Source organism: Gracilinanus agilis, chromosome 2, assembly GCF_016433145.1.
Source record: "Gracilinanus agilis isolate LMUSP501 chromosome 2, AgileGrace, whole genome shotgun sequence".
In the NCBI taxonomy this organism is placed as follows: Eukaryota; Metazoa; Chordata; class Mammalia; order Didelphimorphia; family Didelphidae; genus Gracilinanus; species Gracilinanus agilis.
In genome coordinates, this window is record NC_058131.1 from 61,290,655 (window position 1) to 61,307,432 (window position 16,778).

At 36.1% G+C, this 16,778-nt stretch overlaps 1 protein-coding gene across 2 annotated transcripts in view; it reads right to left on the bottom strand.

Annotated features, from left to right (window-relative positions):
• NFATC3 (nuclear factor of activated T cells 3) overlaps positions 1 to 16,778 on the bottom strand; it is a 182,840-nt gene that overhangs the window by 66,422 nt on the left and 99,640 nt on the right. For both annotated transcript variants that reach the window (XM_044663206.1, XM_044663207.1), the window contains exons 4-5: positions 3,781 to 3,980; positions 511 to 683 (exon numbers count right to left, since the gene is read on the bottom strand). In XM_044663206.1, the coding sequence (XP_044519141.1) occupies positions 511 to 683; positions 3,781 to 3,980 (373 nt within the window). The remainder of the gene's footprint in view (positions 1 to 510; positions 684 to 3,780; positions 3,981 to 16,778) is intronic.

The window sequence follows — 16,778 nt, forward strand, 5'->3', positions numbered from 1 at the left end:
TTCCCCCACAAAGAGTTAAATAAAAGCTTGTATTAATTTGTAAACTTCCATGCATAAAGAATACATTAAAAAATAAAAACAATAAAAATTATATTATGCTTGATAAACAAGCATTTCATCTGAGTCATATTTTACTACTAAAATATAAGATTAAAAAAAAGAATTTTATATTATTATCTACAATACACTATAATGTAATCTAGGCATATCATTATACTATCATCATGGCATCATGCATTCACATACATGTTCAGGCTTGGGACTAGAATCAAGGTTTTTTTTAAAGGTTTTCCTGTTAAAGTACAATGTGCTTTCTACTATACCATTCTGTCTTATTTTTACAAGTCCAACATAAAAATCAGTTGACATACTGATTCAGCATATTAGGTTATTTAATTTCTGTGTCTAAATTTGCACTTTTCACCTAAACTCTGGATAGCAAGTAAAGAGAAAACAATTTACTAGTTATTATTAAAGAAATTTTAAAGAGATGCCATCATACTCACTTACAGCATTCAACAGGGATAGAGGCAGTCTGCAGAGACAAGACTTTTCCACTAGGCTGGGGGATGTGTACACGAAAGACAAGACGCACTCTAGTATTCTTTCTGCCAATGTCAGTCTCTCCTTTTCGAAGTTCTATATCTGAATTGCGAAGTTTTAAAATACCTGCACAATCAATACTAGAGGGAAAACATAACACTTTAATTCATGATTCATCAGCAATCATTCTAGAAAACCCAGCTATTTTAGTTTTGTATTTTTAATTATTTTAATAGGTTGCTATCACCAAAAAAAGTCATCGCCTATTGGCTAATCTTCTGATGATGGGCCATTCCATATTTAGCCAGCCTGATCCTAAAGCAATAGACAAAAATGTTGTTGTTTATAACTTGGTAGAAAATACCAGATTACTCTCCCCATTGGCACAGCCTTTAAGAACCCATGGTTATCTCTGCAGCATGATTAAAGCAACAGAATAGGGGTTTTATGGAATAGTTAGTCTCTAAATACTTTTTTTTTTAATTTATTTTTTAAACCCTTAACTTCTGTGTATTGGCTCCTATATGGAAGAGTGGTGAGGGTGGGCAATGGGGGTCAAGTGACTTGCCCAGGGTCACACAGCCGGGGAGTGTCTGAGGCCAGATTTGAACCTAGAACCTCCTGTCTCTAGGCCTGACTCTCAATCCACTGAGCTACCCAGCTGGCCCAGTCTCTAAATACTTTTATATGCAAGTGTTATAGATAGGATGTGCAAGGTGGTCATTCTGTTGTTCTGTTGCTATGTAACTTAAAACCAGGCTTAGAAAGGAAGAAATGTGGTACCATCTAGATAGGGTCTGTTTGGGTGATTAGAAGGAACTTTTGTAAAGGTTTGTAAATGTAATTCCAAAATGTAATTTTGAAATTGAAGAATGGGGAACATTGCATAAAGTTAGGGCAAGACAGTTCAACTGTGGAGTAGAAGTGTAGCACCATCAATCATAAATTTGGGGCAGCTGGGTAGTTCAGTGGATTGAGAGTCAGGCCTAGAGACGGGAAGTCCTAGGTTCAAATCTGGCCTCAGACACTTCCCGGCTGTGTGACCCTGGGCAAGTCACTTGACCCCCATTGCCCACCCTTACCACTCTTCCACCTAGGAGCCAATACACAGAAGTTAAGGGTTTAAAAAAAAATCATAAATTTGGCTACTGAGCAGTATATATATTAATAAAAGCCATCTCATTATGTTAAAACTTGGATTTTCCATGTAATCTACATTTATGACTGTTTATAAATTAAAGTGTTACAGATAACAAATGAATATTTTTAAGAATATGTCCCAAATTAACATCCATGACCATCCAAAAGCATGAACAATTAAAAACAATTGTAGTAAATCATCTATGTTATTTACATGAAGAATGGGAGCATTGAAATATTGGTCAAATATTTAAATCAACTAAGTTGGTTTTCATTGTTTTGTGTTGTTTCCCCACTTACAGACTTCCTTTGTTTCCATTTTAAGGCACAACCTATAGTCAGAAACCAATCTGTAAATTTAACTCCAAAAGGGTTTGAAGGATGACAAATAATTAACAATGAAAAGGGAGCGTGAATAAAGAGGAGAAATCACCTAGACAAGTTGCTTTATATCCTGGTATTCTAAAATCTAAAAACATTTTCAAATGTACAGATAAAATCCAGAGAAAGCAAATGAAGTTTTCAATAAACCATTTGCAGCAAGGTGATAAAGTTTTATAAATAGAATTACTGTTCTTTCAGTTCCAGAGACGCTTATTAAAATGTAGAAGTAGCGATTACTCACATAAATGTGACAAAATTCAGATCTTGGTTCCTGTATTTACACAGACTTCTATTGGTATGAATTATTTTATGTCAAATACTGGCAGGGCTAAGGAAATAATTCTGATTTACGGGATTTTAGATTCATTTAAGTTCAAAACCTTCACTTTACAAGATGCCAGATTACACAGCTTGTATATATTACTGAGTGGGGAAACATCCAAATGCTATTTGAAACCTTTACAACATCCATATTAATTTAGGGGGGAAATATTCCCATATTTGGAAGCTTAACAAAATCTATTTAATTCAAATGTAGTTATAAAAAATGGAGGGGTCCCACTTGTAGGAATGCCATTTAATAAAGTTTTATTATAAATGTACTTCAGCCTTCTAAGGTGACAATTTCAATTTTTAAATGACCAACACAGGTTGCCCCCCAAAAAAACCTGTCTTTCCTGAGCCCCTTTAGACTCTCTAATTTATACTGTCTATATCTGGTTTATACAATTATCTGCTGTGGGAAGTGATTTTTTTTCTTCAGCAGGTGGCACTGAATCATTCAGACAAGAAGTGGAGGCTGGAGTTTTCCTTGCTATAGGATGGTATGGGTAATGGGAGCTCTCATCACAGTGTCCTATAAAACATTGGTACAAGAGCAGCTTCCTTAGCTTGTCAATTCAAAGAAACTTGAGTCAGAGGCATATGTAAAAGTGGCAGCAAGTTCTGCCCCAATATCTTATCCTAGAAATACTTGGTGTTTATAAACCACCTCCACAGAAGCAGAAGGATACAGTGGGGAAAACCCTGGATTTGAACCAGAGGACCTGGGTTCAGATGTCCAGTTCCACTAGTAATACTACTAGTGGAAGAGAGAAGGGAATAAACATTCATCAAAGACTTTCTGTGGCCCAGGTACTTTGCTAAGGACTTTAACAAATATTTCATCTGACCTTCACAACAACCCTTCAAGGTAGGTTCTGCTATTATATCAATGTTATAAATGAAAAAACTGAGGCTGACTTTCCCAGGGATCACACAGCCAGTATCTGAGGCTGAATTTGAACTCAGGTCTTTCAGAATCCACACTCAATACTCTTATCTATTGTATTTCCTAGTTGTCTCCAACTCTGTAGGCCTCAGTTTCCTTATTTGTAAAAAGGAGGCATTGGATTAAATGATCTATAATTCCAAGCATGCTATCCTTTTTGCTTTCCTGCCAATTTTGGGGGGACTCTTCGCTGGAACTTCAAAGTAGGGCCTATATACAAAAGCAAGCCCAATTAAAAGTGATTCATATTTATACCTATTTAGTTGACTAGAGTTACCTATATTCCAGAATATTTGATAAGAATTTCTTTTAGAAACAGAACCTCTAATATAATACAAACAAAATATAATACAAACCAAACACAAATAGATATAGATATAATTTTTTCTTTATAATCATATAATTTCCAGTCCAGGTGAGGGGGAGGGGTAGGAAAAACAAACCTTGCTGACATGTTATTTTCAGGAAGAAGTGGAATTTCTAAAACTTTTGTGCTGGCAATTATTATTTCTTGGCTAGCAGTAGCAACAGTTTTCCCGGTGATTCGGTGCACCTGGTAGAAAGCATGTGGTCGTAGGTAGCGATCATCTGCTGTTCCAATGAACATCTGTAGATTTATTGGTTTTTCATTATAGCCCAGGAGCTAAATAGAAAAAAAATACATACACATTTGTGTTTCTAAAGTATAACAAGAATACTGACAGTATGACTGTTTTCTTATTATTTCTTTCTATTTGTATTCTCACCTCTTAGCACAGTGCCTGACATAGAGTAGGCACTTAATAAATGCTTGCTGATCAACTGATCTAAGTGTTATACTTATTGCATTCATAGCACATAAATAAAATGCTTCTTTAACAAATACTATTAAGACTTAAACTTATAGTCATGGATTAATTCCAAAATTGTGGTATTTCTTTATAAAGGCTTGGAGGAGCAAAAGAAAAGTATCAAAAACCTAAACTCTTTTTTTGTTTGTTTTGTTTTTATTTTTTGAAAAAATTTATTTAATTAGTTTAGGGTATTTTCCCATGGTTATTTGATTCATGTTCTTTCCCTCCCTTCCAACCCATCCTATCCACTGTAGCCGACAGATAATTCCACTGGGTTTTACATGTATCATTGATCAAGACATATTTCCATATTATTGATATTTGCACTAGGGTGATCATTTAGAGTCTACATCCCCAATCATATCCCTGTCAACCCATGTGTTCAAGCAGATGTTTTTCTTCTGTTAAACTCTTTTTCTCTTTCTTAAACTCTTATCTTCTATCCAAGTAACAACTAACCCTAAAACAAAAGGGCAAGGACTAGATAAATGAGGTTGTGACTTGCCCAGGGTCACGCAGCTAGGAAGTGTTTAAGGGGTAAAATTTGAACCCAGGTCCTCTCAACACAAAGTTAATCTTAATGATTTGGCCATGTATAAAGAACAATAGGTACCCTCAGGAGACCAATCAGAAATTAGTCTGTAGATCTGTGTTGGAATAGTAATTGACTGCTCCAAGATTTTATTCAAAGGCAGAGTTGTGGGATTTTATCTGCCCTGTTTTATAAAAAATCATGTACCCCATAGCTTTTAAACTTTTTAAACTCTTTAGCTCAGGTCAATGATCTCTATACTTTGAGAAACACTTCATCTGAAGAGTAAGATTAAAAGAAAGAATGACTTTAGAAAAGTTTAATATTCTTTCTCTTGGAATAAAGCAACCCAAAGTGATAATCTGTTAGGAATATCACTGAAGGTAACCTACAGTGAGAATATAGCATTTGCTGCCTTGTGACTAATTTTATGCACTTACCTAATTAACCAAAGAAAGTTAAAGTATAAAGCTAAGTATGTAAAGGAAATACTTCTTATTGCATATCAGTTAAATCTCACGTCAAAGCATTATTTTTAGAGTGCTTTTAAACTTTCAAAATGCTTTTATGTCTCATTTTATGAAGGAGATAGGGCAGGTATTACTAGAAAGGCCATTGTAGCTATTCATTATAATCAAATGTTTATTATTAAGCACTCAAAGAGTGCAGAGCACCATCATGATGCCTTTACTGACTTTTCATTTCTTCTGACATCTCCAAAATATAAATCAGTTTCAAAACTACCCTTAGCACCAACTAGCTCCTCCTCTCAACTTCCTGCTCTCATTCTCACAGCCACAGAGGTTTAAAATCTTGGAATCATTTTTGACTAAAAATAGTTCATATTTCTTTGCAGAGCCCAAAAATCTACTTCTATCTACATCTATATAGCCTATCTAGAGAGAGAGAAAACAAATTTTAGTTTTGCCATTTTAAGATATAGAAAACAAGGGTCAGGTATTAAGTTACTTATGCAGTATTACACAGCTCAGAAATCAACCTTAATCTCCCAAAATCTGGTGATTTTTCCTACTATACTATGATATTCAATCCTTTTTAACACCCTATTGTCTATCTAATCAGTACCAAATTTGTTAACTTTTCCCTTAAAATAACTTCTTAGGGCAGCTGGTTGGCTGAGTAGATTGAGAGCCAGGCCTAGAAATGGAAGGTCCTGGTTTCAAATCTGACATCAGACACTTCCTAGTTGTGTGACCCTGGGCAAGTCACTTAACTTCCATTACCTAGCCTTTACCCTTCTTCTGCCTAGGAACGAATACGATAGAATCCCTATTGATTCTAAGACAGAAGATAAGGATTTTTTAAAAACACCAACTTCTTAAAATTAAGGAAATTCATGCTTGCCAGATCCAGGAGGTAGGGAGGGAAGAAAGGAAGGGAGATGATTTGAATCATATAACTTCAAAAAACTTGTGTGGAAATTTGTTATTACATGTAACTGGTAAAAAGATTACAAAAAAAATTTAAGAAATTTAATTTTCCTTATCTCACAATTGTCATTTGTTTCATTAGGCGGATAATTACTTATTGTCCCCATCTGATTAAAAGCATGGCATCCAATTTTTCCCTGGGCTTTTTACTGGGATTTATGTCAATTAAAATCATGCTCATCTTGTACTTAAAGCAGGGGTCAGCAACGTATGGCTCTCAAGCCATATCTGGCTCTTTCTGCAGGAGCCATAAAGTCCATTTTTTTTTTCAGGCGCTGTTACAGGAGCCGCACTGTGAGCACTGCACGGCTCTCACGAAATTACATTTCAAAAAATGTGCCATTTATGGCTCTCACGGCCAAAAAGGTTGCCAACCCCTGACTTAAAGGGTCATAAATTCAGAGCTAGAAAGTACTTTAGAGATTATGTAGTGCATAACCTTTGACAAATGAAGACATTGAGGCCTAGGGCATTTAAGTGACTTGCTCATGGTCACATAAATCAACAAGCATTTATTAAACTTCTTACATGTTAGGTACACTGTGCTTAGTACTGGGATATATAAAGAAAGTGAAAAAAGCAATCCTTGCCCTCGAGGAGTTTACAATATAATGAGGAAGACACCTGAATAATTTTGTTCAAACAATTTTTTTGTTTTGTTTTGTTTTGTTTTTAAACCCTTGTACTTCTGTGTATTGTCTCATAGGTGGAAGATTGGTAAGGGTGGGCAATGGGGGTCAAGTGACTTGCCCAGGGTCACACAGCTGGGAAGTGGCTGAGGCCGGGTTTTGAACCTAGGACCTCCTGTCTCTAGGCCTGACTCTCAATCCACTGAGCTACCCAGCTGCCCCCTCAAACAATTTTTATACAAGATAAATCTCAGACTTGAAGGAAACCAGAAGGCAGAGCTCAGGAAGGACAAAATTCCAGGCAAAAGGGACAGTCAGTGAAAATGCAGAGTTAGGAAATGGAGTGTTTGAGCAAGAAAATGAGGCCAGTGTCACTGGATTGTAAATTATATAGAGAAGGGACTAAGTTGTAAGAAGACTGCAAAGGTAAGAAGGGTCTAGGTTATAAAGGGCTTAAAAAAAAAAAGGCAGAGGATTTTATATTTGATTGATGAGAGGAGAGGGGAATTAGGAGGGAGCTCCTCATGGTGCCAAGGCTGATTTCACCTTCACAATATTGCTGAATGGGCCTGACCTCATGTTTAGATTACAGCGTTAGCCTGCTGGTGTGTCTGCTGCTTCAAGTTCATTCAGCCACCAATGATATTCTTAAAGCAAAGTCCTACCGTATCACGTTCCTACTCAGTAAACTCCAGTAGCTCTCTATAGCCTCCAGAATCAAACACAAAATGTTCCATTTGATATTCAAATCCCTTCATAACCCAGCTCTCTCCTACCTTTCTAGCCTTCTTATATCTTCCTCCTCACCATGTCCTCCTCAATTCAGTGACACTGGCTTCCTGGCTTTCCCATGAATATGACACTCCACCTCTGGCTCCAGGTATTTATTCTGGTTGTCCCAATTAAGTCCCAATTAAAACCCCATATCTATAGTAGAGATGTTAAGAAGTTACTTGGAAATATTAAATAAAATAAAAATACAGTAAAACATAGATAATGCTAATTTGTGATCAATAGGCAGATCAGTAGGAATCCACTTATTGCAATTTGGGGTTGTCACTACTACTCTACAGGAGGTTTTTTACAACTTTTTCTTAATTCTATTAAAAATACTTGAAAGCATAGATATAAGTTTTTTCTTAGATTAATAAGAAGTATATATTTTAAACCATCAGCAAACAGTATCTGTAACTGATATAAGTTAGAAGTCGTCCCTATAAGATTAGGAGTAAAACAAGGATGTCCATTATCTCCAATATTATTTGATATTACATTAGAAATGGTAGCAAAATGGGTTGATGTAGACATGGTTGGGGATGTAGACTCAAAACGACCACAAAAAAAAAAAAAAAAAAAAAAAAAAGAAATGCTAGCAATAGCAATGAGAAAAGAAAAAGAAATTGAAGGTAAAGGTAATAAAACTATCTCTTTTCACAGATGATATGATATATATATATATATATAATCCTAGATTTAACTAAAAATTAATCAAAACTATCAATAATTTTAGTCAAGTAGCAGGATATAAAATCCCATATAAATCATCAGCATTTCTATATATCACTCCTGAAAAAAGATGCAGTAAGAGATAATCTTTTAAATTAAACCTATGGTTAATAGAATAAAATACCTAGAGGTATATCTTTGCAGCTCTTTTAATAAAAATAAAGAAATGTAAACTAAAGGGATGTCTATCAATTGGAAAATGGCTGAACAAGTTGTGGCATATGATTGAAATGGAATATTAGTGTGGTATAAGAAAAGACAACCAAGAAGATCACAAAAAAAAAAAAACCTGGAAAGACTTATATGAAATGATGTGAGTATGTAAATGATGGAGCAATAATAATGTATGATGATCAAATATAAATGATTTAACTATTATCAACAAGGCAAGGATCCAGGACAACTCCGAGGGACTCATAATGAAAAAGGATATCCACAGCCATTGAAGGAATAGACCAGTGATGGCCAACCTATGGCACAAGTGCCAAAGGTGGCATGCAGAACACTCTCTGTGGGCACATGCACTGCATCACCCACCTCTGCCCAGCAGCCCAACAGGAGTACTTTTTCCCTCCCCTGTGTGGAGTGGGGGGGTGGGAGGGGGGCAGGGCAGCAGCACAGCACAAGGTCTTTGTGGGGCATGGTATGGCATGTGGGTCTCTAAACGGTTTGCCATCACTGGAATAGATGGAGTCCAAATGCAAATTAAAACATTCCATTCATTACTTTATTTCCCCCACAATTTTTCCGCTTAGTGTATGCTACATATGTCTTTTCAAAACATGACAAATATAGAAATATATATTATATGTGCAACTACCTTCTTAGGACAAAAAAAAATTTTTTTGTTTTTTTTTTAATTTAAAATTCTCCTGAATTACAAGTAAAGACAAGTTTCCAACACTGTTCAAAAAATACTGAATCTCAAATTCTCTCCCTCTATCCCCATTGAGATGGTAAGCAATTTCATACAGATTTTTCATGTGCAATCATGTAAAACATTTTCCCATATTAATCCTTTTGTGGAAAGAAAATTAAACAAAAACGATTTTTTTAACTGAAAAGTCTGCTTTGATCTGGATTCAGACTCCATTAATTCTTTCTCTGGAAGCAGATGGCATTTTTTTTTATCATGAAAACAATCTTTGGGATTGTTTTGGATCATTGAATAGCTAAGAATAGCTGTTATTCACAATTGTTCATTTAAAAGTATTTCTGTTACTGTCAATGTTCTGTTGGATCTGCTTATTTCATTCTGCTTCAATTCATGTAAGTCTCTCCAAGCCTCTCTGAGCTCCTTCTGCTTGTTATTTCTTACAGTACAATAGTATTTATTCCATTACAATTATACTTTAACTTACTCAGCCATTCCCCAATTGATGGGTATCACCTCACTTGCAAGTTCTTTGACCCTCCCTAAAAAGAGCTGCTGTAAATATTTTTTGTACATATAAGTCCTTCTCCTTCTTGTTTTTTATCTCTGAGATACAAACCTATTAACAATATTGTTGGGGCAAGTGGTATGTACTATTTTATAGCCCTTCGGACATAGGTCCAAATTGTTCCCCCAAATGAATGAATTAGTTCACAACTCCTCCAACAGTGCATTAGTGTCTCAATTTTCTCACTTCCCAGAAAGTTTTGTCATTTCCTTTTCTGTTGTAAATAACCAATCTGATAGGTGTGAGGCGGTAACAGAGTTGTTTTAATTTGCATTTCTCCAATGAATAGTGATTCAGAGCATTTTTTGCATAACTATTGAGAACTTTAATTACTTTGAGAACTGCTTATTCCTTTGACCATTTATCAATGGGGAATGATTTGTATTCTTCTATATTCAACTCATTTCTCTATTTATTTGAGAACGTATAAGAGAGAGACTGGTAAAAAAAAATTTGTACCATCATGATTTCTCTGTATTACTTTTCATCCTATTTCCCTCTGCTTTATTTCTGACCACCACCTCCCTTAATATGTCCTCTTTTCTATCAACACTGTTCTTCCTCCTCTTATCCTCTCTTCTACTTTCCTGTAATCTAGATTTCTATCCAATTGATCCACTTCCCTCATTGTGTGTATGTTCTTCCCTCATTGTGCCAATTCTGATGAGAATAAGGTTCACTCATCACTATAATGAGAATAATGCTTCCCTTATCACCTCCCCCATCTTTCCTTCACTATAAAAGCTCTTTCAAATCTCTTTTATGTGCAATAATTTACCCCATTCCATTTCCCCCTTCCCCTTCCTCAAAGTGCATTTCTCTCTTTCATGCCTTAATTTTATTTTTTATTCAACTCATATCCTCACCCTCACTACTCCTTCTAGCTGCCCTACTGATGATAAGGTCCTTGGGAGTTATAAGAATTATCTTCCCATGTAGGTATGGAAACAGTTTAACTTTGAATGTCTTTTAATTTCTCTTTCCTATTTACCTTTGATTCTCGAGTCTTGTATTTGAGAGTCAAATTCTCCATTCAGCTCTGGTTTTTTCATTAAGAATGTTCAAGAATGGGAGGCAGAGCCAAGACAGCAGCTTAGGAGCACCTAAAGCCGTAACCTGTCTAATAATCCTTCCAAACCAATATTTATATCAAGCTTCAAAGAAAAAAAGAAATCCAAACCCAATAAGAAGTCATGAGACTCTCCTACTAAAATCAACTTAAAAGGTAGGTACGGTCCATCTATTTTCATGGGAAAAGGGAGAGGCACCCTCCCCCACCAGCACACTGAGACCCAAATAAGACTGAGCACTCTGTGAGTCACTAGGGGGAAAAAAAAACAAACAATAGCCCTGTGGGTTTGCCTCTGACCCACTGTATGTGGTCCAAGGCTCTGAAAACAGCTGGCAAGGAGGAACTTGGGGGAACCATAAGGTGGGACACCCTCCCCCACCCACCCACCATGTGGAGACCGGCTAAAAGACCAGGCTATCTCTGAGAGAGACCTGGGCAGAGACAGTTGCCATGAAGCTTTGACTCTGACCCACCACACCCGGTCCAGGGCTATAGCAGGGAGGAAAAAAAAAGGGGGGGGGGGGAGAAGATGCTCACACCTGGCCAGACACCCTCTGTCTCCTGGCTACAGTGAAAAAATTTGCCCCAGGGCAGGCCAGTTCAGCAGGTTAGCTCAACTGAATCCAGTTTACCAGCAAAGGATTGAGAAAAGAGAAGATTTGGTCTCCTGGCAGAACAGCTCAAACACTCTGGTTCAGTAAATCAACAGAGAGCAGAAGGAAAAAAAAAAAAAAAGTAAATACAATGAGTAAACAAGAGAGGGGGAAAAAAGCTACAATTGAAAGCTTCTAGGGAGTAAGGACCAAGGAATGTTTGAAAGGCCTTTATTTCATTAAATACCCATTTTTCCGCTGAAGGATTATGATCAATTTTGCTGGGTGATTCTTGGTTGAAGTCCCAGCTCCTTTGCCCTTTGGAATATTCTATTCCAGGCCCTCTGATCCTTTAATGTAGAGGCTGCTAATATCTTGTGTTATTCCTGACCACATATTTGAATTGTTTCTTTTTGGCCATTTGCAATATTTTCTCCTTGACCTGAGAGTTCTGGAATTTGGTTTTAATATTGCTGGGAGTTATTCTTTTGGGATCTCTTTTAAGAGGAGACTAAGTGGATTCTTTAAATGTTTGTTTTGTCCTCTGGTTCTAGAATATCAAAACAAGTTTTCCTTGATAATTTCTTGAAAGATGATGTCTAAGCTCATATTTCTGATCATGGCTTTCAGGTAGCCCAATACTTCTTAGATTATTTCTCCTGGATTTATTTTCCAGGTCAGTTGTTTTTCCCATGAGATAGTTCACATTTTCTTCTTTTTCATTTTTTTGAATAACTGTTTCTTGATGTCTTATGGAGTCATTAGCTTCCACTTGCCAAATTTCTAATTTTTAAGGCATGATTTTCTTTATTTTATTATTATTATTTTTCCAATTACATGTAATAACACATTTCCATATCAATTTTCCAAGTTATATGATCCAAATTGTCTCCTTCCCTCCTCTCTCCCAGAGATGGCAAGCAATTCAATTTGGGCTATACATATCGAAAGAATCAGACGTAACGAATCCTGAAAGTTATGAATATATACTCAAAGCTGATTCCAATGAACAAGGGTTCAGGGTCAGTGATAGCAAGATATGATTATGAAGGCAATTTTCTTGTTGTGGCTATATATTTAATAATTCACAAGACTGATTTATACTGAATCCTTCTATCAGAAAATTGGCTTAGGGATGAAATTATCTGGCAAGGGAGCTGAACTTCTCTTGACCTTTGCTAGATGTCACCCATTCGGCTTCATGCAGTGAAAATGGAGATGGGCAGCCTGCAAAATTTCTAAAGCACACAAATGTTTCACACCCTTCAGTGAGTTAGCAGACTAGAAATACTGTCATTGAGATAAGGCTCAAAAAGATCCCTGAATAGGTTCAAAGGCAGATCTGGAGGAAACAAGTTTCACATAGGTAGCTGAGTTTTCAATCAATTAACTATAGGAATCAACTTCCTTCCCCACAAAACTTGTAAACCCTGGTAGAATGTTGTATCCCTGTGTGAAAACATTTGTTGTCTCTTTTGTTTTGCAAATTGACTGAGCTCTCATTGGTTTATTTACATTTGAAAACCAAAGCGGTGTGCCTAAGCTATTTCCAAACTCTGTGTCTGTGTCTCTGTCTCTCTACTCTATGTATCTTTCATTTTAATCTCTTACTGGGCCCCTCATTTTCGAGTTCAGGCTTCCCTCCACAGGTCAGAAGAATCCACTAATGCCTTATTTACTGGCTGGCTGGTAATACATATGTTATCACACAAAACATATTTCCATTTTTGCAAGCAACTAATTATATAAGACCAAAACCCCAAAACATAAACCCAAATAAACAAGTGGAAAAGTGTATTCTTTTATTTGCATTCCAACTCCAGCAGTTCTTTCTCTAGAGGTAGATAACATTCTTTATGCCCTTCAGAATTGTTCTGAATCACTGAATTGCTGAGAATCTCACATTTGATCATTCTACAATATTACAGTGATGGTGTACAATGTTCTTCTGGTTCTGCTTATTTCACTCTGCATCAGTTCATGTAGATCTTTTGAGTTCTTTCTGAAATCATCCTTTATTCCTCATAGCACAATAGTACTCCATCACCATTATATACCACAATTTGTTCAGCCATTCCCCAATTAATAGACATACCTTCAATTTCCAGTTCTTTGCTACCACAAAAAGAGCAGCTATAAATATTTTTGTAAAAGTAGGTCCTTTCCCCTTTTTTATGATTTCTTTGGGAGACAGACCTAATAGTAGTATTACTAGATCAAAGAGTATGTATTGTTTCATAGTCCTTTGGGCACAATTCCAAATTAAGACACAACTTTCTTGAGTGCGCTTTTGTACCTCCTTTTCTAATCAGCCAATTCTACTTGTAAAGAGTTCTTTTTCTCAGTGAATTTGTGTCCCTCTTCTTCCATATGGACAATTCTGCCTTTTAAGAAGTTCCCTTCATTGGATTTTTATGCCTCTTTTACAATTGGCTTATCCTAGTTTTTAAGGCATTAATTTATTCAGTATATTTTTGTGCTTCCTTTACCAAACTGCTGATTCTTTTTTCATGATTTTCACATATCACTTTCATTTCTTTTCTCAATTTTTTTTCTACCTCTCTTCAAATCTTTCTTGTCCTCCTCCATTAATTTTTTGGGGCTTGAGAGAACTTAAAACTATGATTGGAAAATTATGTACTGAGACACATCTAAAATGGCCTGAAATTCTCCCTCTAGCTCTATTTTATCTTAGAAGCAGACCTAGGGGAGATCTACACATCTCACCATATGAGATGCTTTTTGGACATCCTCCTATACAGGCTAAACCTTTTTCTCCTGCATATACATCACTATTAGGAGGAGATACTTCTATTGCTTCCTATATATAGGAATTGCAGCACAAACTGCGCGAACTCCATGAATCTGGAACTGCAGTACAAGCAGGACCAATAGGCTTTTCACTTCACGACCTAAATCCAGGAGACAAAGTGTATATAAAGAACTTCCAGCGCACTGGGGCAACCCAGCCTTCATGGGATGGCCCGTTTGAAATTTTACTAACCACCACAACAGCTATAAAGATCGGAGAAAAGGACTCTTGGATTCATTGCTCACATGTAAAGAGGGCATCTTCTATTGAACCTGATTGACTGTTTCCTGTTACCTGCATTGGAGATAACAGTTCATAAACTCATGGATGCTAATTTGGAATCATTGGTTTGTCTTGATATTTTCCCTGATTTATTTTAATTTTCTTATTGATTTTCCTAATATCTTTTAATAGAATAATTGATATTTTTTTGTCTTTTTTCTCATTTCTTGTACTTGAGTACATATAATCACTTAAAATTTTTTCTTTCATTATTCTTTGCAATGCCACCTGGGTACATTCTGAAGTCTCAACCAACGATCCTGTCATTCAAGGTGTCCTCCATCTTGTCCCAGAAGTTCCTTATTACATATTTTACATATAAAAATAAAAGAAAACCAAAAAAATATATACTGGTAACAAGTCACAAACATAGGGGAACACAAGCAGCCACGACAGCTACAGAGCCCTTATTGTTCTTAGTGAAATCTTCAAGATGCTCTCCTCCATTTATCTTCTCCATTCAAAAACTTTACTCTTGATTATCAGGGCTAATTCCTGCTTGAATCCTATTCAGGTTTTTTGGGTTTTTTTGCTTTCCTTGAAACTGATTCCTGCCTAGAATACTGACAACTTTGTATCCATGTTAATCCTCTTTAAACTGTATCACAGTGTCTTCTCAAGCAACTTTGGGTGGGAAGGGGAACAATGAAAGATAACTGTGAAATTTCCAAATACAGGGGTAGGCAAAGACCTAAGATGATTATCAATCACTACATCTGGAAGAATAACAGGAAACTAATTCAAAAAAGGCTTAGCCAAACCGAGAAAGTTTGAACTGTTCATAAATTCCAACAGAACAAATAGATGGAGTGCATTCCAACAACAAGTTGTACAGGTTGGCTGATGCAGAGTATATGAAGGTTAGTAATAAAAAAGAAAGCTAGAGGGTTAAGTTGAAGCTAGACTGAAGAGGTCCTTGAAAGCTAGACTGGAGTTGTTGTTCATTCAGTCCCATCCAGCTCTTTGTGACCCCATATGAGGTTTTCCTGGCAAAGACGCTGGAGTGGTTTGCCATTTCCTTCTCCAGTAGATTAAGGCAAACAGAAGTTAAATGACTCGTCAAGGGTCATGCAACTTGTGAGGCTGGATTTGAAAGGCCTAGGAAAAATCAGTGGTGTGAAAATTGAATTGACATAAGAAATTAGAAATGAGGAAACAATTTAGAACGCTGTTACAATGAGCTTTGTGTGAGACTAACTGGGCTAAAACTAATAATGGTGGTATAAGAATCAAATGGTTTTGTAAAAGCATAGTAATAAAACTTAAATAATTATAAATCCAACATGACTGCAGTGGAATTCTTGTTTCTCTCTATATCTATTCTATCATGGTCTCCACATACTAAGTCCCCAGAAAATGAGTTCAGAGGAATCTGTACTGATGCTTATTTTTAAGTCTTCAATGGCACAAGAGGGAAAAAAAAAATCACACAGTCTTATTTGTCCAAACACCTATGGGCCACAGGAGTAAGAAGCTTTGAAATCTGGAATATACATTTTGTGCATGACTATTAAAATGTTATGTGTCTACATCAAAGTTAGTTTGAGAAGTAATCAAATAGCATTTATCCAAGAGTCTGCTAGGTGAATGTAGAAGGAAAAGATATTATGAGTCATTCTTTAGATAATATACAAAAGCATTACAGGAAACCGAAATGAGCAAAGATATACAGGCAGAAAAAGGCATGGGTAGGCTTTATGAAAAGATAAAGATTGTCTGAAGTGGGTTGGTATGTATCAGAGATTCATGACTAGTGAGAGTGGATAGTGGATATCGAAATGCCTGGTCTCTATGGAATCTTGAAAAGTAGGATGCTACATGTGAATCCATAGGTGACAGGGAACTATCACTATGGGTTAATAATAATGATGATGATAAGTAGGTGCTACTATTATCCTCATTTTGCTGATGGGGAAACTGAATTTGAGATGAGTTAAAGTGATTTTCCTAGGAGCAAACAACTAATAATTGTCTGAGACATGATTTCAACTCAGACCTTCCTAACTCTAAGTTCAAGTCATAAGCATTAATTTAGGAAGATTAATTAAGCAGTAATATGCAGAATGAATTGGAAGAGTTTGAAAAACTCAGAGCTAAAGAGGCTAGCCAGAGATCGTTGATGTGGCCCTGACCTAGAGTTGTAGAAGCTTGAATGAAAAAAATAAATAAAAGATGATATGATGGTCTACTTAAAAAATCCTAGAGAATCAACTAAGACGCTTGTAGAAATAATCAACAACTTTAGCAAAGTGGCAGGATACAAAATAAATGCACATAAATCATCAGCAT